Below are 25479 nucleotides of genomic sequence, written 5' to 3'. Positions count from 1 at the left end.
GAAATGGAGTGACAGGTCCTTGACCTTGGTGTGTATCCCCTGATTAATACAGCCTTAATGAAGCCTTTGCAGTTAGTGTCATTGCTCTGTATGCAGAGAGACCAAACATCCTCCTGCAATACATCTTTTTTATTTTTGTGATTTGAGAAGTTGCTCAGCAGCATATGATTCTATGAGAACATGGCAACTTGGTCACTTCAGCTAGGTCACTTGGCCACTTCCCTTCCTCTGTCTCATATGTTGAGTGTACAGCAAAGAAACCTTCAGTTAATACTACTCTGGCATTGCACATTCCATTTTTTTAGCAGTTCAGACTGTCTGGAACAGAGAACTTGGAAAATGTACATAGAATGTTCAAAAAGGAAACTTTAGAATAAGATAATGTATTGGTATGGTCTATTCTGTGTGATTATCATTCACACGAGAATGTGCATTGCAATAGTCATTGCTTTTAGAAATGGAAGAAGAGCTTGGGGATTTTTTCCAAGCCTTATACAGGATTATAATATTTTATAATCCAATTTAATTTCTTTTGATGTTACTGAACACCAATTTTCATGTTTGCTAAATACCCAGGTCCTGAGCTATCCCACAGATTGTAGACTTGGACTGATGTGTGCTAGAATGACTCTGTAAGCACTGTTATATTTTCCCCACACTTTCCAAGGATGTCTGGTTGTTTAAATCCCTGAGGGCTGAACGGAGCCTTGCAGGCTCGGCGCTGCATCCTCTGCAAGGAAGGGCGGTAGGACCCAGCGCCAGCCCGGGGGGCTCCTGGGTCCACAGGGGGCAACAGTGGCTGTGAGAGCAGGGCTTGGTGTCTCACTGGTGGCATCGTGGCACTGAGTGTGGCATTGTGGCACTGAGTGTGGCATTGTGGCACTGAGTGTGCCTGCAGATCCAGTGGCGTTGTGGCACTGTGGGCATCATGGTGGCACTCTCTCTAGCATGGTGGCACTGTGTGTGGCGGTGTGTCACTCTCTGTGTCACTCTCTGTGTCACTCTGTGTCACTGTGTGACTGTGTCACCGTGTGTCACTGTGTGTCACCGTGTGTGTCTCTGTGTCACCGTGTGTCACTCTCTGTGTCACTGTGTCACCGTGTCACTCTGTGTCACCGTGTGTGTCACTCTGTGTCACCGTGTGTCACTCTGTGTCACTGTGTGACTGTGTTACTGTGTGACTGTGTCACCGTGTGTGTCACTCTGTGTCACTCTGTGTCACTGTGTGACTGTGTCACTCTGTGTCACCGTGTGTGTCACTCTGTGTCACGGTGTGACTGTGTCACTGTGTGACTGTGTCACCATGTGTCACCGTGTGTGTCACTCTGTGTCACGGTGTGTGTCACTCTGTGTCACCATGTGTCACTGTGTGTCACTCTGTGTCACCGTGTGTCACTCTGTGTCACGGTGTGACTGTGTCACTCTGTGTCATCGTGTGTGTCACTCTGTGTCACGGTGTGACTGTGTCACCGTGTGTGTCACTCTGTGTCACCGTGTGTCACTCTGTGTCACGGTGTGTGTCACTCTGTGTCACTGTGTGTGTCACTCTGTGTCACTCTGTGTCACGGTGTGTCACTCTGTGTCACCGTGTGTCACTCTGTGTCACGGTGTGTGTCACTCTGTGTCACGGTGTGACTGTGTCACCGTGTGTCACTCTGTGTCACGGTGTGTGTCACTCTGTATCACTGTGTGACTGTGTCACTGTGTGTCACCATGTGTCACTGTGTGTCACCATGTGTCACTCTGTGTCACGGTGTGTCACTCTGTGTCACCGTGTGTCACTCTGTGTCACGGTGCGTGGCCGCGGACGGGCTCAGCGGTGCCGGTGTCGCTGCTCCGCACGGGCTCAGCTCTGCGGGGATGCCAGCGGGGAGGGAGAGGAGCGCCAAAGCCGGGAATTAACGCTGGCTGAATGTGCTCCAAAGGAAGCAGCTGCCCCGGGGCTGCCGCGCGTTACACAATTGCTGTTACAGCTGAGACAAAATAAAGATTGTGCTGTGCTCCGCTACAGCGCTGCACACAAGGAAAGCAAGCGCTGCATTTAAAATTTGGGTCAGGCATTCAGCCTGGCAAGTGTTTGTCAATATCTTGACAGTGCAGAAACCGGATAATACCTTAAATATTCATGTCAAATGCGTTGGCGCTTTTCAGACTTGTTTTAGATGAGATATTCCTCTCTGGAATTTTACGGAAGTGTAAGTGAGGTGACATCTCAGATTCACTCAGCAGGATATGTTGAAATTCTCCATGTGTTTGGTGGCTATGGATATGCTGGGCTGGGTCATGCTGTTTTGTGTTGGGATTATTTTTTTTTTTTCCACTGTTTGTCTACGAGCAGCTGACAAATTCTCAGCACAGCTGACAAATTTTGGCACAGCTGACAAACCAAGGCATTGGCAGTGTGTCCCTACTTACAATAAACTACTTGTAGCTCTCTCTCCAGCTGATTGCTCCCTTTGCTCCCTAAAGGATCTCCCACAAAAACTTCTCCTTGTTTAGAGCAGTGCAGAGATTCATGGTGAGCTGGCCACTAGAGGAATATAAATCAGAGGGAATTTGACAGAGGTGTGGGATGGAGGGGCAGCTGCTGGGGCACCTGCCCTGTGTGCTGGAGGCACAGGAGGGGACCAGCCTGGCCCTGGGGCTGCAGCACCTCTGCTGCTCCCTGCTCTCAGGCCATGCTGTAATGCTCCCTGACCGAGGAGTATCTGACCCTGCCCCGCTCAGCTTTGTAGGCAGAGCTCTGTTTGTTCACCAACCTGCATGGGCAGGAATGTCCAAGGCGTTAAATGTTAAAAAACCCCAAATCTCAGCTCTTAGAACTGCCTCACTACTGACACTGATGTGTTCAGGTGTCACCATATGAGGTGTGTCAGGACTCACAGGGAGGATTATTGATTTCTTGATGGTAGGTCATGGAGTCTAGTTTAATATTAATTTACATGTGAGTTTCTCACAAAAATCCCCTGTTTAAGTACCTGTTCTTTCTGCCTGCATAAGGCTAAGGCTGTTCCCACTGGCTGCAGTGCTGTGGAATACTGAGGCAGTGCTGCTGGCCTGGGCAGTCCAGGAGCTGCAGCAGCTGGAGGCAGCAGCAATTTGGGGGGTGGGTAGAGTCTCATGATTGCCTTCTTTTAATTATCCCTGAGCTCTTAGTCACTTCTGAAACCAGGTCACTGGGCCAGAGAGACCTTTTGGTCTGACTCAGTGTTGCTGCTTGGATGTTAATGCTGACAATGACAGCCTGACATTAATCCCTTCAGGGCCAGGAGTTCAGACTGAGGGTAAAACTGCAGCCCAGCCTGTGGCATCCTTGCAGATGGATGCTCCTTCCCACTGCTCTCATTTCCTGAGACAGAAGCATGCAGGCTGATTACTACAGCTCCTACTCTAAAAAATGGTGAATCTTAGCCTTGCTGATGAGTTTATGGCTGTTAGGAGTTTGCTAAACTAGATCCTCATTTAGCTGCATGCAAGGATTTTCACTTCATTCATTCCCTTTTGATCGTTTGTTTAGTGCTCAGAAGTAGAGTCTGGTCATCTTGTTCTTTTTCATGTTGTATTTTCCATGTGGGGTCACTGATTTTCCATTAACGTGGCATGTTTGAGAGACATAGTGACATTCCCCAATAAAAAGCCAGATTAGAAACAAAACAATTCACTCAAATGATGAGACAGTAAGTGTCATATCAGCAAAGCAATGTGTGTTTGCTTTATTTCATTAGTCAGATTTTGTCACCTCTGACCCAACATCCTGTTTCCAGCATCAGGACTGTGAGCCCACTCAAGGCTGGGCTGCCCAAACTCCTCCTTTTCAGGGGTTAAGTTATACTGGGATGAATTGTTTTGCATTCCTGTAGGAACAGTGATTGGAAGGAAGAAGATCAGTGGATTTTCCAGACTGTTATCAATCAGTACCCAAGAGATCTTCAGAGCAGGAGGACTTTGTACCTGGATATGCTGCAGAGGTATCTTCCCCACAAGTCCAGGCAGGAGCTGGTCAGTGCTGGTTTACATTTTCATTCAATTACACAAATTCTTAAACTATGTAGTGAACAGTTGTATTAAATAATGTATGCTTATTGAAGTTTTTTTATTTTAAAATTTCTTAATTATAAATTGTATTCTGCACAGTAAAGAAGAAACATTACTTTTTTCAAAATGCAGGAATTTTAAAACCTATCATCTCTTCAAAACAAGTCCTGGGCAGATTTTATAGTTCCACATAGTCTTACAGCCAAGCTCACAATAATTTGTTAGTGTTGCTTCTGCTGTACAGTTTTATAGCTGTGTTATGCCACTCTACTTCTCTTGGAGTTTTTATTTTTCATGAGAATGTAGAGTCTTGTTGCATTGTCTAGGAATAGTTATTTTAATTGTTCTGTGGCACATATATAGCATGAAGAGTGGAAAGCTATCTCCCACTTTAAGGGAGAGGCTATTTTTATATACATAATGCCTTCAAATTGATTGCTGATTCCTCTTGCACTCCACAGTGAATAAGCACATAGCAGCTAATTGAGAAACCCATTTCAAGGCCAGAACACTTCAGGATGTCATAAGGAAAGTAGGAGGCTTTTTTTATCTCTGTCTATATTTTTAGACCATCTACTTCCCTGTGTTTGAGGAGTGTCTAGTGCAAAGGAATGACAGTGAAGTGATACTGATAATTAGCCAGAGTTTCAGTAGAAATAAAATTCCTGTGGATTTCAGAAATGTTGCCCTGGACTTAACAGGGCTGAATGTGCTTTGGACAATGCAGGTGTGTTTTAAGCACTGCCACTATTAATGGGTCTCTCTACTTCTTTGAAGGTTCATTTAAAATTTAAAACCACTAAATTTAAAAATCCAATTCCTACATCGAGCTGATATCTCTTGCTATGTGTACTGGCATGATGGAAATGTTAAAACACTGCTAAGAATCTGTTCTTAGAACCTGTGTGTGGCATTGGAGCAGCAGCCTGGAGCCTTCCTCACCCCCTTCCCTCCGTGCACACTGGTCAGGGGCCAGCACTGAGTGCCTGATCCTGCAGCAGCCCCTTGGAGACAGAGCTCTGGGTCTGGGGGAGCAAACTGCCCAGCCCCTGCCTTGCTCAGGAGTGCCCTGGCCTCGGGAGCTGCGAGCCTGGGCCAGCAGCCCTGGCAGTGGAGCTGCTGAGCTGCAGCTTCAGCCAGCCATGAGCTGATAGCAAAATCTGTGAGCCAGCACCCCCTGCCCTGCCAGAGGCCTGGAATTAGCATCTGGAATTAGCATCTGGAATGGTGCCCTTGACACCTGTGAGCAGCCAGCCATCTCCAGGATCTCATTATCCCAAATACTTTGGGGATACAAGACAGGTTCAAGGCTCTACTGCCTCACTGTGTGCAGCCTTACCTGATACTGCTTCCATCAAAGTCTTGAACCTTGAATATCCTCATGGACCTCACTGAATTAAGCCAAAGCAAGTGGATTTTGGATTAAACACTCCCTGTTTTTGCTAGGTGGTGACACTGGTGCTGGTGCTGCTCGCTGAACTAAGATTTAATTTCCAAATTCCTGCTAGGAAAGAAGTGAAGGTGATTCCCCCCTGTACTGCTTTTGTAAAATTGCTGCTATTGGTGCCTCGTTTCTCTGCAGATCAGAATTCATAGGAAAAGCCCCATCCTGCTGGAAGTGCTTGGTATCTCTGGAGATGTATTGAAGGACCTGCTTATGTGCTATGTCCTCAGGGCAGGGAGGAACTCCTGCATTTCATTTATTCCCATGGCACAAGCACAGCTGCACAAAGAGCAGCAGGCCAGGAGGATGCTGTGGTGCTGGAGGTGCCACTGCCCAGCGCCCTGGCAGGGGGTGACACCCCTGGCACCTGGCAGAGGGCACGGGGCTGGGCTGTGGGTTCGGGGGGAGCGTTGGCGGTGCAAGAACTAAATCAATTACACTTGAGCTTTGCAAAAATGTCCAGGATTTTAATTTGATTAACAAATCGTTTTTCAGCCTTTCTGAAATGCCTTCCTCTTTCAGGTTGCTCATGAGAAGGCTTGGGACCATTGCCACTCCATCAGGAATCAGCGCAGAGCCCTGCTCTTAGCCTGGGCTCAGCTTAGGAAAGCCTTTGTCCTCAGGGCAGTGGCCACTGCTGCTGAAGCTGCTGCTGCTCACGAGGCAGAAGTGCTGCTGGCTGCTTCCAGGCAAAAGCAACTGGAGATCTGTGCTGACCTGAAAGCAAAGGTATGTTTGGTTAGAAATCCATCACCAAATCTCTAACAGATGCATTTAAAATGAAGATTTTTACATTAACACTAATCTGTTTTCAGATCAATAATGGATATCTGTCTGCTCTTCTGTTTATTTATAAGAATGCTTTTTAAGACATGAAACAATGGATCCCCTAACTTGTTTGCCCTTGTTATAGAAGGTTCACAATATTCTGATTTACTGTGGTAAGAGGTGAAAAAGATAAAAATACCTGTGTGGTTTTAGTAAATGAATAAAGTAAAGTGGGAGGAGGCTGGACACAAGAGGAAGAGGTTGTGATGTTCATGCCTAAGGTGTTTGTAGGAGGAATCCCATTTCTGGGCATGAGAGACATGTTAAGATTTGTTTAAACTGCTCTCTCTGATTTTTGACTTGCACAGAAATGAACATCTGAGAGCACGCATGATGTGTTTTTCTCACTTTACCAATATTCTCTCTGCTGTGCCCTCACTTTTCAGTGAAATACCAAACACTTGGTTTAGGTTTTCTACCAGAAGTAGAGCACAGTAAAACCTGTTCTGTGAGGCAGAGTTTTGATGTGGATGCTAGTTTTTAGTTAGCAATAACACAAACCCCTTGTGCCTTGTGTTCTGGAGCTGCCTGGCGTAGGAAGGTTTGAATGTAAACACTTTAGGGTTAGAAACTGTCTGGGCATGACTAAGTGGGAAGGACCCTGCTCTGACTCCTGTGTCAGCTTTCCCTTGAGCCAGGGGCAGGCAGGAATGCTGCTCTGGAGCTGAGGGGATGGTTGGTGTTTTTGTACCCAGGCCTTCCTTTCTGGAATGCCTGTGTGCCTCTTACCTGCACAACCTTCCAGAGATGGAAGGGCCAATTATTCCAGAACTGAATTTGAGTCTCTTTTTCTCCCCTTTGTTTCTTGCATTTTCCTTCTGCACGAGAAGTAACAAGCTGGTTTTGGAGTACTTTGTTGTCTCCGTGTAGTTTGATTCTCACAGATGCACTGAACATTGAAAGCTTTTTGGATTCTGACCTCCTGTTTCCAGGAACTGTTTGAAACTTAAACTTATTAGTCCTATACTTTTCAAGGGTGACCTTCAAAGGGATCTTTGTTAAAATGTTGAGCATTTGAACAAAACCAGCTCACCTGTTTCCCAGAAAAGAGGAAGGAAAAAGGAACATTTCTTCCATGAAAGGAGGATATCATTGTGACCTTGTTTTGATCAGCTCCACGACTGAAAGGGCTGCAGGGCGGAAGCTGAGATTGGGCACAGAGCTCCCTCATTTTCAGAGAAATGATTCTCAGCAGATCCATGGGTTCTGTTTTGGTTTGATGGGGATATGCATTTGAAAACTCTTAGTTTGCCCGGTTAGAGTTCATTTTACAGACTTGTCTTTCTACATTTCTGACCTTTACAACTACAGACATGGAAAGCAGCTGCTGGCAGGTAAAAGGGAGCTCAGTCCAGTACCAATTCACCCAGGTAAACCCATCCTGAGAGGGATCCATAGGATGGGTAAAATGCGAGCCTGTCTCTGAGGGAAAGAATGGAACTGCAAATCAGGGATTGGGGCTGTTCTTCCACCTTTTCTTTTTGGCCATTGATTGACTTAACATTTTGCATTTCAGTAAGTTTCACACCAGGAAATGTTCCTTATGTCCCCTTGCAGAGGGGCAGGGGAGCTGCTGTAATGATTTACCTGTGGGTAAACCCTGGGTGTGCTGATGGGGAGTGTCTGTGTCTGACTGAGAGGGACAGAGATCTCCTTCATTACAGCAGCAGGTTTCAGAGAGAGCCACAGCATCTATGGTGACCCATCTGTGCAAGGAAGTGATGGCACACACAGGGAAGGAGATGTGATATCTGACAGGCTGTGCACTGGTTTAGTTACTGCAATAACCACACAATATCACCCAGCTTTTATACAGTTCTCCTCCTCTGTCCACAACAAGCCAAAGGGCAGCACATTGACTAAAGAATACACAATTTAAAGCTGTTTTAAATGCACTAGAAGCACCTATGCCATTGGTGAGACTCTAGGCCTTGTGACTGACAGGGAAGGATAATTAAAAAGTAAAGAAGCAGAGAAGTTAAATTAATATTTATAGCAGTTTCTACTTGGGGAAAGGACTTTCCAATTTTTATTCCATGTTCCATCTCACAGAAGATCAATGTGTATCCTTAGCAGAAATCAGAGTCCCTAAGGAGGAACTTTGGAACAACTCAAGAAGCTCAGGTGAAATAAATCACGAGGGCCATATGGCAGCCATCTGAAGGAAATAAAATGTGAAATGGCTAATGCAGGGCAGGATACACTGTAGATTGTTAAAGAATAAATGTGCCTGTACATACCTTTAACATCCCTGTTTGCCAGGGAAAGCAAACAAAGCAAACCCTGGGGGGTGACACTTTGATGGGGGATCAGGAGTCTCTCAGCTCTGCTGTGCTTGGTGCTCTGGGAATCTGATCCCCCCAGGGCTCTGGAGCAGACACGGTGTAAAACAAGTTCTCTCTCTGTAAAATTCCTTTTCCTAAACAACACAGAGAAGCAAATTTTTCTACGTTGCAAGTTAGGTACGGCATGAAGGGAGGGGTGATATTGGTGATATTTCCAGAGGATTAGCAGGTGCTGCTGGATTGAAGTGCTTGCTGTGTTACCTCACAAACTCAGCTGAGGTGTCTGCATGCATTCCAAAGGTTATTTTTCTATTGAATCTGTATTAAAATATTTGTGATCTGGTACTTTCCATCTTCATATAAAATGATTTTAAAAGAAGCCTAGAGGGAAGACCTACTGCAGCAGACATTGGGGGAGGTGGATCCCCTGTGTGTGCTGCTTAGGGGGGGCTTTTCTTCCTCAGCACAAAGCTGTGCCTGCTTGCCTTTAAAGCTCTTCTCTCCCTCGTTTTGTGCTCCAGGATTAATCCCACTCCAGTGCTAAAATTTCTTGCAATTGTGAACTTTGGGAGAGCAGCTCTTGCACTTCTCATCCCGGCAGCAACAAAGATAAATTAATTTCAAAAAGAAAAGCATCAGGTGGAATTAACAGGGGTATTGTAAATTGTATGAAGCATCTTGCAGACTGCTTTCCTTCTCCTTTCCTGTATTGTAAGAAAGGATGTAACAGTAAACTTAGGAAAAGAAAATATTTCCCTATTCAGCATGTAGTCAAGTCGCTGGTTTAATTGCTGTGACTTTCAGAGGAGAACAACATTGAACTATTACAACTGAATGTTAGAAAAAGTCTGCAGAGGTATCACATCCAGTGCTTTGACTATAATCCAATCATTTTGAAGAAAACTTTTAGAAATAATAAATATTTGAATAATAAGCTACTTAAAGGGATGGTTTTCTTTTTCTGAAGTGTTGTCTATTCACCACTGCGTTGACCCACGCATTTGTTGGACATAAAAAATACAAGGAAGTTATGATAACCTAAATTTTAAATATAGCTACTCATGTTTGTGGTGACCTGAAGAGCTGTAGGATGCTATATTATGTCTCCAAAATGGATGTGAGCAAGACTCTAACAGTGATCAAAGACAAGCCAGCTCTGACTCAGTAATAAGTTTTCAATCCAGACCTAATAAACCTGGATTTAACAGTGTGAGGTCAGCACAGCCCTGACACGTTGTGTCTGTTGGGTCAGACAAAGCTCATGGGAAGCACTTGCAGAGGTTGTCTCTGCACATTTGCCCTGCTTGCCCTTCCTCCAGTCTCTTCCCCCTGTACCCTGTGTTCCATCACATGCTGTCATTATTTCTGATCTGTGCTCCTCCTGCTGGAATCTCCTCCCAGTGTGGTTCTAACATTTGCCTGTGGCTGCTCTGGGCAGCCCTGGGGTTCCTGCAGAGCCCTGCACTCCAGGGAAGCTCCTGGGGCTGTTTGCCCAAGCCCTGAGTGAGTTCCCTGGGACTCCTCCAGGGACACGGGCACAGCTTTTGGGAGCAGGGTGCTGTGCATGGAGGACACCATGGGCAGAGGGGTGAGCTCTGAGATCTCAGAGGAGCACACAGGGGCTCAGCCTGGCCTGTAACCTGCTCAGCACCTGTGGCTTTGCCAAAGCCTGGCAGATCTGCAGTGTTTGACACAAGCACTGGAATTGTCCCGTGGTACCCAAAGTTGCTTGAGGATGGTAACTAGAGAAGCAGCCCACTCCTGCTAATGGTGTTTTCTTAGAATGATCTTCTTCAGTGAGGGAAGTGGCACCTCAGGCAAGAAAAGCTGCACCAAAATTTTGCAGAGGATCAAAGGAGCTCTCCTTCATATGCTGGGAGACAGGTCTAGAAGAGAGAATTCTGTATCTAAGGGAAGCAATTTAGATAAGTAGTTGTAAATAGAAATGCAGCCTACTTAAGGTTATGCATGTGTGAATATTTAAGCCTATATAATATTTACACATGTTAATAGAACACTGACATTCCCATTGTCAAGAACAGAAAGATGTTCTCAGGAATTCTACAAGGACAAGCTGTGAGAAATCAAGTGCTCACACTCTGAGCAAAGATGATGTGGAGTGGTGTCAGCCCCGGGGCTCTGGCACTGCTCCTCTCTGGATCCCCAGTGTTACCAGTGCTGATCAGCCCTTGGCACCAGTTTCCTCACTGGAACTGGTGCATGGTGCCCCTCCTCAGGCCATCACTGAGGGTTGTGCTCAAGTGCTTTTCTTTCATTCCTTTTTCAGATTTAAACACTTATATAACTGAAGACAATATTCTGTTAATGATCAAAACAATTGTTTTTAACCACTTTTCTGGTATTTATTTTTTTAACCTCTTAGAGGTAGCCTATGGAGTACAAGCTACTCAAGAGTACCAGTCAAAAATCTCTTAGGGATGTGAACCTCCACTGTTTTTCTAACCACAGCCAGAATGAGATTATCTTCTGAGATTAGCAAATTTGTAAATGTATTATTTCTTAATTACTCTACTGCCAAATGCTCTAATGCTGCTCTAATTCTTCTCATAGGTCTTGTGTGGGCCAGTCAGATGCAGAAATTTTTAGCTTTTACCATTTATTGTTTGTCATTCAAGACCCTGTGGAGTCTGGATGTGATTTCAGGTGCTGCTCAGCAGTTTTTAGGGTTGAATGCCCAGTTTACAGAGAAAGTGGCAGATATTTAGATATTCACGAGTTTGGGTGTGGGTGTTGGTACCTGCTGATGTCAGAACTTCTCACCTGCCCGTGTGGTGTGAGGACTGCCCAGGAACAGGAGGAGTTCCCTGCCAGGCCAGGAGAGCTGGGCTGTGCCCCAGGCAGAGGGAGCCCCTTCTCTCTGCAGCCCCTGCCGTGGGGAGGCTGGGCTGGGCGTTTACTGCTCGGGGTCTGCAGGGGTCCCAGGGCTGTGAATGAATGGGGGGCTCCACCCCAGGGCTCTGATCTGTGAACCAGAGCACAGAGAGCAGGACAGCTCCGGGCCTCTGCCATCAGCACTGAGCAAAACCTCTGGGCAGCAATGGCTCCTGCTGAGTGTTGCTGCTCGATGGGGATATGAGACGTGGAACCTCTGTGCAAATCTGAACTTCTCCCACCTCTTTCTGCAGTCTCTGACATACTGGCTTTTTAACACCTTTGTGGCAGTTCAGGAGGTTACTGACACCTGAGAAAAGAAAAATCATATATACCATACTTACAAAAAAGCACTCTCAAATTTTAAAAATAATGGCTTTTTCATATTGTTTGGATGAACTTCCCCTGCCCTGTAATATTTCAGACTCCAGGGAATTGTTCCTAATATACACTTTAATTTTTTCCCTTTTACAAGCTCTAGTATTCACACCCTGAGGCACCCATCTCATTAGCTTTCCATTTAGGAATACACACATGCACTTCCTATTCTTATTGTATTTCCAGAAATAACACTGTTAATATTTTATATTTCAGTGTGTGGTGGCTTTGAATAGGGCAAGTCTTTTTTTATTATTATCAGTTAACACAATTACACATCAGTAGCAGGTCTCCTATACATCCCAGTTTCCTTGGCAATGTCAGCTTGGTTGGGGCACAATTTGCTTGTGATTTTAAAGTCTGGGCAAGCCAGTCCTGCCTGAAGATGTGTGAGGTGCCCCTTCACTCTCCCCAGTGCCTGTGCTGGGAGCTGCTGGGGCTCCTGCACATGGGCAGCACTGCAGAGGTGCCCAGATCCCATTACCATCACCCCACACCCTGTGTGTGCCCAGATCCCATTTCCATCACCCCACACCCTGTGTGTGTGCCCAGATCCCATTTCCATCACCCCACACCCTGTGTGTGTGTGCCCAGATCCCATTTCCATCACCCCACACCCTGTGTGTGTGCCCAGATCCCATTTCCATCACCCCACACCCTGTGTGTGTGTGCCCAGATCCCATTTCCATCACCCCACACCCTGTGTGTGTGTGCCCAGATCCCATTTCCATCACCCCACACCCTGTGTGTGTGCCCAGATCCCATTTCCATCACCCCACACCCTGTGTGTGTGTGCCCAGATCCCATTTCCATCACCCCACACCCTGTGTGTGTGTGCCCAGATCCCATTTCCATCACCCCACACCCTGTGTGTGCCCAGCACTGGCAGCAGCAGCTCTGTCCTGCAGGGGGAATGGCCACAGCTCCATCCCTCACCTTCTGCCCAGTCCTGGCACACGGGGAGGAGTTTGGGCAGCTGAACTGGAGTTTGTATTGAGAAATTGTGGGTGAATACAGGGATGTTTGAAAAAACTCTTTTTTTGGAAAAGAAGTGCACTAGTTTTTAGTAGTTGTTGGATAGACATTTTCATACAGTTAGTGACTTTAAGAAATTATTATTTTGTAACACAAATTTCTATAGTCCTGTTTAATTTGTAAAATACTTAAATCCAAGGGATTTACATTAACCCAAGTGGAATTTGAGTTTAACTTCTGTTACTCTTAAGAAAAATGGACTGAATCTTTACCTTTCTATTGGGGACTAGGTCTTTAACTTTTTTTTCTTCTACATTTCCCTCCCATTTTCTTAAAAATATTTTATTTTTTGTGCACCTCAGAATGGCATGAGACACAGATCAGCTTGTGCTGCTTTTGTCTGCAGTATGAATGACTGAGCTGTCCTGCAAGTGAAGAGGCCACACTGCTGGCAATGAAAGTCAACTTTCAATGACTTTTCCATGTTAATGTTCTAGTGATCTCAGTTTGGCCAGTTCTAGAGGAGACTGAAAGCAATGACCTTGTGTGGGGAAATAAAAAGTTTGCCAAATTTAAAAAAAATCATCTTCCTTGTTAGATGTTGTGTCCATTAGGAACTGGACTGAGAGCAATATCCTCACTGAAGGGCTGATGTTGCAATCCTGCTGTTTCTCCAGCATGTAACTTCCTATCACTTAATCACCTTTTACATCTGCTTTGCTCTTTTCTCTTTTTCAGAACACACTAGAAAGACATGGCTCTAAAATGGGCATTTCTCTACAAACAGAATTCCTTTGGTCACCAACTTGTTCTGGGGCTGCAGCCCTTCCTTATTTTAAAAATGTGAAGGAGAAATGCCATAGTTGACGTGGTTTAAATCCACATTTGCAGTTGAGAGGCATTTTTCCCTCTCTGTGCCTTGTGGTTCCATCTGGAAGGATGAAGAGGAATCTGCCTTGCCATGACTGGGATGACTCTCAATTCTATATTCAGCAAGGCCCTGAGCAGAGGAGCTGGTGATGACGCAGGGAGGTTGGGAGGGAGGAGAGGACTGGAGCTGGTTTGGGCACTGGATCACTGTGGGAATTTGAACATTTCTCCAGGTGCTTTTGGGCTCTGTGCTGAGCAGAGTCTGAGGTGACTGAGCAGAGCTGGGTCTGGTACAATGCAGTGCTCATCCTTCCCAGAGCTCATTTCTGGCTCTCAGTGACTGCTTGGGCTCTGCCTGGACTGACCTAAAGCTGCTGCACTTGTTCTGTGGCCCAAGGGTACCTTCAGTAGCCCAGCATGGAGCTTTGCCAGCCAATAGCAGTGTTCTTGGTGCTTGTGCTGAGTTTTGGTGCAGCAGACAAGCACAGCCCAGCACTGGGCTCAGGCAGGCTGTGCTGGCCCCACGGGGAACATGGAATGGTGCTAAAACAACCTGGGGGGACTGTGGGACAAGTGTGGGGAGACACTTCGTGTGCTTTCTGTTTTCATGCATGGGATTTTTGAATCTCTAGTCATGTCATAATCCCGTTTTGGAGTTTGTGACCAGCAGCCCTGAGTGCAGCTGTTGTGTTTGTGATCCCACCATGAGCAGCCTGGCTCTGCTCTGCCCTGGGCTTCCATGGCAGAGCCAAATTTCGTGGTTCTTTTTTGTCGTTTCTTCTACCATGTACAATCTTCACTTGTGAAGTTATTTTTCTTCAAGAGACCCTCAATATTTTCCCCAGGAATTCTTAGAATCACTTGTGAACAATTTGAAGAAGAAAAAGAAACTTGCAAACCATAGTATAAATAAGGAAAGATGAGCAGAAGTGATTCAGAGATTAATAAAACTCTGGGAGAGTCTAGGAGAGTATTTAGATTGTGTCATTTTATAAGGTTGAAAAAGTGAGCTAGAAAACATCAGAGTGGGGATCTCAGAGGATTTTCCTTTTATGCTTTCAATTATGACAAACAGTACTGGCTTTATCACACAATTATTGTGAATTTTGGCTTAGAATTTGGATTCTAGGAGCTCAGTATGTCTGTGTGGCACAGAGTGATCTGAGCTCTGGGCAGTCATTTCTGACACTGCTCCTCCTGGGATTTTGCATCCCTTTGGTTCCTCGTGCAGGTTTTCTCCTTTGCAGAGGCTGATGCTGTCCCCTCACTCCAGCCCAGCTCGATGCCACCACAGGCAGCTTCAAGGTCTGTTTGTAACAGGTCATGGCTGCTTGAAGAGAAAACCCCACGTGGTGCTGTGGTATTGTGCATTGTTTTGTCTTTAAAAGAGTTATATCTGTAACATTAGGTGAATGGTAAATACATTATTGCTATTCAGATGTTAGAGTGAAAGAACTAATTTATTACTTTAATTAGTTTGTAGTGTACTTTACATTATTGTAATATGCAATATTGAAATAATGAACTGGAAAAAGGTGTATATGCATTCTGTTCAGCACAGCAATTTAATAATTCACTTGGCAAAACCTCCTCTAATAATACATGAACTGTGAAATATACTTGAAATGCCAATTGTAATTAAAAACTTTCAGAACTTAATGTTGGCGGTGCTTGTGCTGCTAAAATCAGACTGTTTTGTGGAACAGGCAATGGGAGAGCCAGGTTTCAGAGTATTTTCAATATTAGTTTAACTAGTAAGATTTTTTTAATATTTAAATAAAACATTTACTGTTGACACAGTAAAATATACCCTTCTGATTTTGAGCTCATAGGAAGGGAAGAATGCAATCAAGAGCAGGTTATATTTTCTTGTGCAGTCTGTGGTCCCAGATTGCTGCTGTAGCCAAGCAGAATTATTGTTTGGGAGGTTTTTTGTTCTCCAGACCTGCATGGTCCTGCCTCTGGAGATAAAACCCCGATGAATGCAGCAGGCTTTCTTGGCACTCTTCAATTGCAGGAATGCTGGCAATTCAGCCCCAGGTGGTCACTTCAATGCAGCAGAACAGAAAGGCAGGGAAAGCTCCTGCAGAGATTCGCCAGCCCCTGAGCCCTGTCCCTTGGCACAGAGCAGCTCCTGCTGTGCCGGGGCAGGGAATCCCCTCTGTGCTGCCTCCCCAGAGCCCTCATCCTCCTCCCTGGCCTGTGACACACGCACAGAAAGGCTTGGGAATCTCTCCTGCCACCTCCTGTGCCTGTGGATTCCCCTGTGGGTCTCCCCTAGAACTGCTCTCTAGCACAGAGGGTTTTAATGTTCAGATGTGGTTGAAGAAGTGGAATATACTGGTATTTGAATCACCTGGTTAATGTCTAATTCTTGTTACTTCTTACACTTCACTCTGCCTCTGCTCTGTTAAGAACATTTTATCCTGTATGATTTCAACTCTTCTGGGAAAAGCCATGGCATAAGGCCAGCCTACAGAATCATGGCCACATTTTATACATATTTTGCAAGCATTGTGTTTTTCTGACTTTTACCAACGTTCCTTTTTTGTTGTGTTTAGGTGTTTTGGGTGGGTTTTTTTTTGAGGGGGGGAGGTTGTTACAATTATGTCCTTTTTTGTCATAATTATATATTTTTTTAAGGAAATTCTCCTTCTTTTGCTCTAATGGAAAGGCATGGATTAGACAAACATGGGAGGGAACAGGGATAATCTAAACTAATTTCATGTGTTGCTTACAGAAAATAATAGCTGGGTACTGTGAGCAAGTATGGTACAGTGAAACTCTCCTCTGGTATCCTTGTTACCCATTTTCCTGATTTGCTTTGGGCTCACATTTAAAATCCTAACTAAAAAATGAAAAAGTATATTGAGAAATGAAATGTTAAAAATGGAAGCATGCTGTAGCCCCTGAGCCAATGTGATAGTGATTTAGGGCAGAGCAGGGAGCCCTGTAGGAGGGGAGATGAACTCTGAGTTATTGGCCTGTCATTTCTGTCTGGGGAACACTGTTGTGTGATTAATGCTTTGTCAGCTTAGTGAAGCTCTGAATCTGATGCTTGGTTCTGCTCATTTGTTTGTACATAACCTGTCAGAAATTCAGATTGTGCCCCAATATTGATTTGTGGCTTGGATCAAAAGGCTGAAATGAAAGAGCTGTGTGGACACAACCCGAGGAGGAGATCACGGCACGTCACAAGGTCGGGGTGCCACACACACCACGCAAACTGCTGCTAATCAAAGGGATTAACAGGGAGCTGGAGATGATTTCAGGACACATTAGTGTCTGTGTCACTGCTGCAGTGTGGTTTGCTTCCTGCAGTCACTTGTGATCGTCCCTGCAGGGTTTGATCTGCTCTCCACGGGCATTTCCAAGCACTGGCTCCCCTGAAGTATCAGGGAAATGCAGCTTTTGTTGAGACCAGTTTATGGCCTCACCATGCTAATGGCTGCAATCAAGCAGCCAAACAAGTGCCTGGTTAAGAGATAAATGAAAATCCAGAGGAGATCAGAGAGGAACTGCAGCTGCATCGTGAACTGCACCCGGTGGCACTGACCTCAGCATTGGAGAGCATTCGAAAGGACTGGGAAGCAGGATGTAGGGAAATCCAGGCTTACAAAAGGCAATTTTTTTTGTTACATAATCTGTTACCTCATATCAGTTGAGAAAATCTGTGATGTTATTACAGAAGTTTAAAGCTCCTTCAAATGCTCCTGCAGCTTATCCCAGCTCCAATCTGAGAATGCTTTTAGCAGATTTTATTCACTGTTTGCTTGTTGATAGATTTGGAATCTTTCTATGTATGGCTTTGCTTCGGTCTCTTTCAAAAGCAAAGTAGAAGGGATTGCATATTCTTCTGACTCCTTTTCAAAGCATTCCTTTCTGAGTTCATTAGCGTGGCAAGTGAAGGGTAACTGAAACAATTTAGCATTTTATTTCAGATTCTTAAACCGCTAAACTGCATGAGCAGGCTGCTGGCAGAACTGCTGCATGAAGATTTCAGTTCAGACAGCCCCGGTGTCACAAGTGTCAATGTGTGGGAAGCTCGATCAGGGTGGGGCTGGAGGGGCCTCTCCAGACCCCAAAGTCACCCCTGGCCAAGCAGGGTCAGTACAGCTGTGAGCCAGGACTGGGTTGAAGGCAGGATTAAACAGCTCCACACCCCCCCTGGCCAGCAAGCTCTGGTGTTCATGCAGCCTCACAGCAGGGAAATGATGAATGCATTGGAATTTCAGGTGTTCCCCTCCTGTCACCGGGCACCTCTGGAAGAGCTTGGCTCTGTCCTCTTTGCACCCTCTGCATTTTCAGGTTATTTTGGTGTTATCACTTTGCCTGCACCCCATGAGAAGTCACAGCATTGTTCAGTGTATTGCAAAGAAAGAAGTATAATTGTTATTTTAGTAAGAAGCAGGGCAAGCATGGCATTGTTCAGAGATGCAGCTCTCTGAGAAACTTGGACCATGGGGAATGCTGGATTTCTAAACAGAACATCTTTTATAACCACAAACCACAAGAATTAATAATCTGCACACACAGCCAGTGAAATGCAGTAAAGGTGGAAAAATTATAAGCATTTTCATATCTTTGTATTAAAGTGCTGTAGTGTAGAAACCAGCTGAAAAATGGCTGCAATGCTTGTTCCTTAGAGGGATGCAGAGTTCTGTTAGTGCTTGACAAATCCATTACAAAAAGAGCTGGCAAGCCAACAGAAAGGAAACATCATTAATCCTGTAGAAAGCAGCGTGAAGCAGATGAGCACACCGAGGGAATGGGGGCTGGCTGGGATGGGGCACTGCAGACGAGTCCCTGCCATGGCCAGGCTGGGCACAACTTTACCCAACACAGGATCCTGCCAGGAAGGGATTTCTGGCACACTGGGCTGCTGGTCCATGCCAGCCCCAGGGGGTTTGAAGGGAGTGTGGCAGGCTCTGCATCGAGGGGTGCTGAAGGGAGATGTGAATTACTGAGACTGTTTCAGCAATTTTGCCTAAAACCTTTTCATATGTGATTTTATTGCACATTATGCCATCAGCTGGGAACTGCACATGAACATGCAGAAAGGTGTTGTTTGCTAAATGGCTGTGTTGTTGATAAGATTATAAATCTTACTTTGTAAGCAGATTACATGAGTTTCCCTCCCAGTCTCAGCTTGGCAGGATCTGTGTTTCACAGTCTGCTGCAGAACTGTCTCTTCCACTGTTTCTCCCAGGTTCTACAGTGGAAAGCACAGCAGGAAGAAGCTGCTAAACTAGAAGCTGCTGTAGCTGCCAGAAGAAAAGAAAGAGAAGATGAGAGAGAAAGGCTACAGAGAGAACAGGAAACCAGGCGTAGAGCTCAGGATAAAGAGAAAGTATGACAAACTTTTATACATTCTTGCATATAATAATGTGTACCTTTGCTTCTAAAATCTGTAACTGATCTCATAGCACATGTATTCTTGTACAGTATTATGTATTTGTGTAGAGATGGGCAAATGTTAGTCAGGTCTTGCTCCCTTCCATTTTAGCTCTAAAGCTGCCTGATCTGACACACCAGTTATGATACTCCATTGCATTTTTTAGGAAAAAAAGCCTCGGCAAGTTTTGTGTCTCTGTCACCAAAGGAGCAGAGAGGCAGGGCTGGGTCTGGCTGCACAGGTCTGCACTCTGAGCAGCATGGCAGTGCTGCAGCAGTGTGCTGCAATGCAGCAGGGAGCCCCGAGCACAGGGGGGGACAGTGCTCCTGTCCTTGGGACATGGCCTGGGTGCAGCTTCACAGAAACTCACAAATGCTCTGTAGTGACTGTAATGCTTTAGAAAACCAAGCTGTGTCACAAGGATTTGTGCTGGCCTTTCTACCTAAGTGATATGGCAAAAATCCACATGGCTGTTCCACTGACATTTTACCTCTGAGTCAGTGGCACAGAGAGGGACATTTAGGGAGGGTTTGCTGCTCAGATCACGAGTAGCTTTGCTGCTGCTTCTCTTTTTGTGTTTGCCTTTGTACACATGGTGCTTGTAGTGGCTCTGAAACCACAGGGAAGGAAGAGGCTTAGGAAGGCAGTGCTGACCCAACCACCACCAATACTCATTTTATCTGTAAATATTCTGGCTGTGCAAACTTTTCTCTTGCTCTGTGTAATGTCTATATTGAGCAGCCCTCTGCCTATGCACAGATGGAATAGCAGCTGTTTGGGGTCAGCAGTCATATGTTTCATTGGAGTATTTTACATCCTAGATCCATAAAAGAGCTGATAACCTTATACTGCAGCTGCTTTTCTGGGGAATGCAAGCAGAATGGAAGTGGTAGTCTTCAGATTGTGGTGGAAAAATATATTCAAATTAGTGTTCACAGTCTGATTTCACTACTTTTGTTGTGGGGGCTCCACACCTTCTTGCTCTCCTAGTAAATATTGTGTTAGCTTGCAGTGGTCTAAAATAGAAATTTTATTCTAAAAAGATCAAAATTGGAATCTCTAACTTAATGCTCTTCTTACTTGCTTTGTTCTCACTGCCTGGGCTTTGGAATGAGTGTTAATTTGTTTGCTGTACTTATTCAAACTCTAGCTGAAAAAATACTGGGCTGAGAAAGAGCTCAAGTGGCAAGAACAGGAGGAGAGAGATCTACAACATCTGGAGGAATTGAGAAAATTAATGGCTGAACAAGCAGCCAAAGACAGAGAAAGGTAAAAGAAATTAAATGTGAATACCTATAATATCAATAGGATCTTCTTATAATCTAATTTGCTTTGATCTCTTGACTTTCCTTTCTAGAATAAATTGAAGATAAGTATATTTTTTTCCTTCCTGTTTGGCAAACTATATAGTAAGGTTGCATCCTAGGTGATTGTATCCTTTTAATGTGATATCAACAACTACAACTGCATTTAAGTCTTACCGTGCTTCAAATATTGGCATCCAAAAAGGCAAATGTTTGTTGCTACCAGTGCACTTCTCCTTTTTTATCTGTGCAGTGAATTTTAGTCAGGTTCTCCATCAGGTTCCTGAGGTAGGAAATGGTTTGAAAATACATCACATGTTCTAAAAGAATGTTCCCCCCAAAAGCAGTAGATTTGGCATTACTCTTGCAGGGTGAAAATAAAATTGGAATTGTGCAAATATTTGCACCGACTGCCTTTGAGAAACACCTCCCGTGTTCTACCCCAGCACCTGAACTGCTGCCAGCCTGGCCCCACATTCCAAGGGAAGGCAAGGACTGCTCTGTGCCAGGGTTTGTGTGACTGACCCAGGGAACAGAGTGATGGCCACTGTTTGCCAAGGGGCTCCGTTCTCCAGGGCCGGGTGTGGGCACTGCAGCTCCCCCAGGCAGCTCCCTCGTCCCACCCCAGGGCTCTCCCTGAAACGCTCCTGGGCTCCCCAGACACAGTAGTTCATTATTTCCTGTTGAATATTTATGAACCAGTGTCTGAAAGCAGAGTTTTAATGAAAATATGCTTATCGAAAATTACACAAATGTGTACCTGCAATGCTACAAAAGGTACCTTTACTGAAACTAATCAGTTATGCTCATTTATCAGCTAGTGATTTATTAAAATTTTACTTACTGTGGTGCTTAAAAGCAAAATTGAGTATTAATGTATTTTGATTTTGAGGTTTTCTATAAAATGAACTTTATGTAGAAGAAATAGTAGCTAAGATGTTGCTAAGTGTCATAGAATGGGAGAGAATGAACAATTTCATTTAGATGTGGACAGGGTGAAATCAAAGCTCAAATAAACATTGGAAGCCAAGTATAAAAACGTATTGGAAGGGCATTCCAACTAAGGATCATGATGTTCAGAGGAGTATGTATTCCCAAAGGTGCACCCAAAGGTGCCTGCCCTTCCCTGGTGTGGATTTTAGCTGTGCCCTTGCCTGCTGACAATGAACTCCATGGGTGCTAATGCAGCCTGAGCAGGACAGCAGCACAGCCATGAGGACACAGCCCTGAGCCTCCCTGGCTGCAGCCAGTCAGGATCACTGGGACTGCCCCAAACTGGGCATGGAACTGGGCAGAATGCTTCAGTTCACCCTGCTCTGTATTCCCTGTGCAGGAAAACTGCCAGGGGCAGCACAAAGTGTTTGAAGTCAGGCCTGGCCAAGCGCCCCCCAGCCTTCCTTCTTGGCTTTGCACAGGAGCTTCCAGAGCACTGAATTTCATGTTTGATAACTCTGGAGTATTTTAAAACATGTATCACAATACAAGCAGACTGAAATGATTTCAGTAAAATTTTTGTCATTTAAAAAAAAAAACTTAAAAATGAAGACCTGCTTTTTATTAAATGTTCTCCATATGAAAAGCAGGTTAGGCTTTTTCCCTGGTACAGAATGACCCCTGAGCACTACTGCTGTAGCATTTTTCTGCCTGAACTACTGCAGACACCGTGAGAAACTGGAAGCCTCTCTGGGGTACCTCAGGCAGCCTTGTACCACACTCCTGAGAGAAATTTGTTTGTCCTGCTAATTGTGATTGGGTTATTGACACAGAGGTCTGTGCTAGCACCAGCAGAACTGCAGGTTTAGTTCTGATTGTTGCAGTTTATAGCACAGTTATATACTCCTTCGAGCTTACTAAAATCTGGAGAGTAAGAAAATAACAATACTGTTTTATTGTAGTTGAAGCAGCTGTCTTGTTGAATTCTCCAAATTCAAAGCATAGCATTGGCAAGTCCTGTAGAAGTGACATCCCAATAAATATCTCCATAAGGAATAGACTCTGCACAATCGTCTAAAAATGCCTGCAGTGAAAGGTGGAAGAGCACAGTAGTGCTGTGGGTGAAGTTCCAGCTTTTTCCTTTGGAAGAAGAGCAGAAGTCTCAAGTTTTTTTTCTTTTTCTAGTGACAAGACTGGGAACGAGGTGTTTCTTTTAATGGAAAGGGTTATAGGAAAGATTTTTTTCTGCCATACACAGATGTTAGAGAACATTTCTTCTTGGCAAAGAAAATGGGGGAGAAAAAAGAGTGGCAGGGCTATATAAAACATGCTAGAGAAAATCTGTGGTCTAGACATGGAATCTGAAAGGTTAGCCAAGTTGTTTAAAAGAACAACTGACCAACCAAAACCCACCAAAACAAATCAAAAAGCAAAACTCCCCAAACTCCCCTTCGCCAAAAACCCAAGCCAAAACACTCCAGCAAAAAGAGCACATTGAAATGAGCAAGCACCTTTGCTTTTCTGAGGTGTTGTGATGGATCCCCACGGCATCCTGAAGCCACAGGGTGCAGGGATCAGAGCAGGTTCCCAGCTGCAGTGACAGCCCGGCAGTGTGGCAGTGTCACTGTGCCCGCGGTGCAGGGATCAGAGCAGGCTCCCAGCTGCAGTGACAGCCCGGCAGTGTGGCAGTGTCACTGCCCGGTGTCCCTGTGCCCGCAGGGTGCTGTTCCGACGAGCCCTGCTGGAGAAGCGGCTGCAGGCCCGGACGCAGCAGCAGCAGCTCAGGGAGCAGCAGCAGCGCAGGGAGCGGCGCCTGCAAGCGCTGCGGCATCGGGTGAGTGCGGGCCGGGCGCGGCTGCGGGGCTCCTGTCCCGGTACCCACACACACGGCCGGGCACGCACAGATAAAAAACAATCTCTCAAAAGAAATAAAGGAACAAGGCACTTCAGGTCTGACTAACAGGAATTGCCTCCTGTTATAAATCCTGTGTCCTTTGTAGCTCTGACAAAAGGAACATTATGACTTTAAATTGTAGTGTAGGAGCTGCTGATATCTGAGAGGAGATAGGGAAGGTTTTTTTCAGGTTGGATGTGAACTTTCTTCTGTGATTTTTTCTGGGTTTTGTTTGTTTTAATAACCTTAAGTCTGCCTTGAGTCTTAGGTAAGATTTACGAGTAATTTATATTCTTTTTAAATTCTGAAAACTTGCACACCTTAGATAACTTTTCTTCAGAGATATTCGAGTCTGAAACTTTAGCACATTACTTTTAAAAAGACACCCATAAAATACTTACTAATGCTTGCTAAGTCATAGTAAAAGTAGTACCAGCATTATTTATTTCTACTGCTGACATTTGAAAGAGTAATTTTGCCTTAATTTACATTTCTGTGTGTATTTCCTTGTTTTTCCTCCAAAGAGACTGGTTGATAGTCATGATCTGTTGAGCTCTTCCCACTGACTCAATTCTCTCAATTCTCAGAGTAGAAAATGCTTCTAGAAGGGCCTTTGCCTGGGATGGTGATGCTCCCACTTCATTATACTTCTCTGGCCAATATTTATTCTCTGTTTCACACTAAGGAAATATTGCTTCATAAAGTATGTACATTGTTTGTTTGGACAGGAGGGAGAAGAAATATCTACTAAAGTCATTTGGCCTGTAGATTTGGGCAGCAATACAAAGATGACATTTTATTAAAGAGATAGGTGAAAAAATTATCTTATGCAATTTAAAGTATTTTTTTCTACTTTTACCCATTCTTCATATGGGCTTCTGACTTTAGTTATTTTGCTCGTGCATCATTCTGTATTTTTCCAAAGTAGTATTGGCCAGTATCTGAACATTTTAACACAAAGAAAGTAAACAGTGAAAAAATATTAACTCTGGCACAATACGGTGTCTGGGAGTCTTTGATATTGATCTAGCTACAGGAAATTGCACAGTTGAAGCAGTTGAACTTCAGAAAAAAATCAGAGTTGTGTTATTTGGGGCATATCACTCAACGCTGATGCCCATGACTCTGTAAAAATTGTGAACTATCACCCTGAACAGCTTTGTTACCATTGGAAGAAGAAGAAAGTCTGGACTCGCAGGAATTGTGGTTTTTGCAGAATGATGAGGCTGCTGGATCCTTGTAGAGGCTGGGTTGGACACTGGAGCTCGTGTCTGGGGAAGTGTCTCACACTTCCTGCAGCTGGGACCCTGTTCTGCTGCAGGGACAGGGAATGATGGTGTTCTCAAAGGTGGTACTGACAATGACCTGCTCTCCCCTCAGCTCCACACAGACAGAGTGACTGCTCCTTTCATGCCCTGCCTTTAGGTTGCCATTGTTGCCAAATCAGATCCAGCCAGGGCAGTGGCTGACACGGTGGCGTCCAAGGCTCGGATGGGCGTTGGGTGCAAGGAGGAGTTTGATCTGCAGCAGCCCCTGTTCAGGCTGCACACGTACAGTGAAGAGCAGGTAATGGGCTGCAGTCCTGCTGGGTAGATGAATCACGGGCTGAACTGACTGTGCCCGGGGTTCAGGGCACTCAGGTTGCTGAGGAGGCTGCTCCCTCAATTTCAAATGCACTCAAGGAACATCTGGATATCTTTAGATTCCCTCACTGTTCCCTATCTGCTCAGTCAATGCATTTGCAATTATTCCCACTCTGGAATTTGAAAATTATTTACAAAAAGAGAAGAGCTATAGTACAATTCTTTGGTGTAAAAGGTTTCTTTTGACAATGAATAAGATGAAATTTAACAATGTCTATAGCTAAAGTTGTCTAGCACTTCTCATTTTAAGACATTTTAAAGCTTCTCAGTTTGGTAATGGAAAGATGTAGGCTTTGTTTGGTTATTAAAATTCCCCAAATCTGATGAATGTAGGAGGTTCTGACAAAACTTAAACATGCTCTGGACATGTATATTTGAACATGTATATTTGGGTCCTATGCCTTAATTCTCAGCATGCCCATTCTATCTCAACTCCAGCCAGGTTTGCTGCTGCTAAGGCTGCAGTTTGTGATCCCTGCCCAGCACATCCCTGTGCTCCTTCCCAGTGCTGCAGGGCTCTGGATCACGTTCCCAGTGCTGGTCTCCAGCAGTTCTGGGCACTGGGGAGGTGATGCTGGGACTTCTTCAAGGTGTTGCTCCTCC

At 44.9% G+C, this 25479-nt stretch overlaps 1 protein-coding gene across 7 annotated transcripts in view; it reads left to right on the top strand.

Annotated features, from left to right (window-relative positions):
• Positions 1-25479, top strand: part of CCDC148 (coiled-coil domain containing 148) — a 47591-nt gene that overhangs the window by 20157 nt on the left and 1955 nt on the right. For 5 of the 7 annotated variants that reach the window (XR_015804938.1, XM_088168469.1, XM_014890640.2 and 2 more), the window contains 6 exons: positions 3861-3999; positions 6002-6208; positions 18917-19057; positions 20253-20371; positions 23059-23173; positions 24659-24799. Coding sequence is in view for 6 of the 7 variants with exons in the window: in XM_088168469.1 (XP_088024595.1) it covers positions 3861-3999; positions 6002-6208; positions 18917-19057; positions 20253-20371; positions 23059-23173; positions 24659-24799 (862 nt within the window). In the remaining variant the exon portion in view is untranslated. The remainder of the gene's footprint in view (positions 1-3860; positions 4000-6001; positions 6209-18916; positions 19058-20252; positions 20372-23058; positions 23174-24658; positions 24800-25479) is intronic. The other 2 variants (XM_088168471.1, XM_088168470.1) reach the window with 1 other exon arrangement.

This window comes from Sturnus vulgaris, chromosome 7 (assembly GCF_052056855.1).
Source record: "Sturnus vulgaris isolate bStuVul1 chromosome 7, bStuVul1.hap1, whole genome shotgun sequence".
Lineage (NCBI taxonomy): Eukaryota > Metazoa > Chordata > Aves > Passeriformes > Sturnidae > Sturnus > Sturnus vulgaris.
Note: the sequence above shows the minus strand (reverse complement) of the source record. Positions and strands in the feature narration are given on the sequence as shown.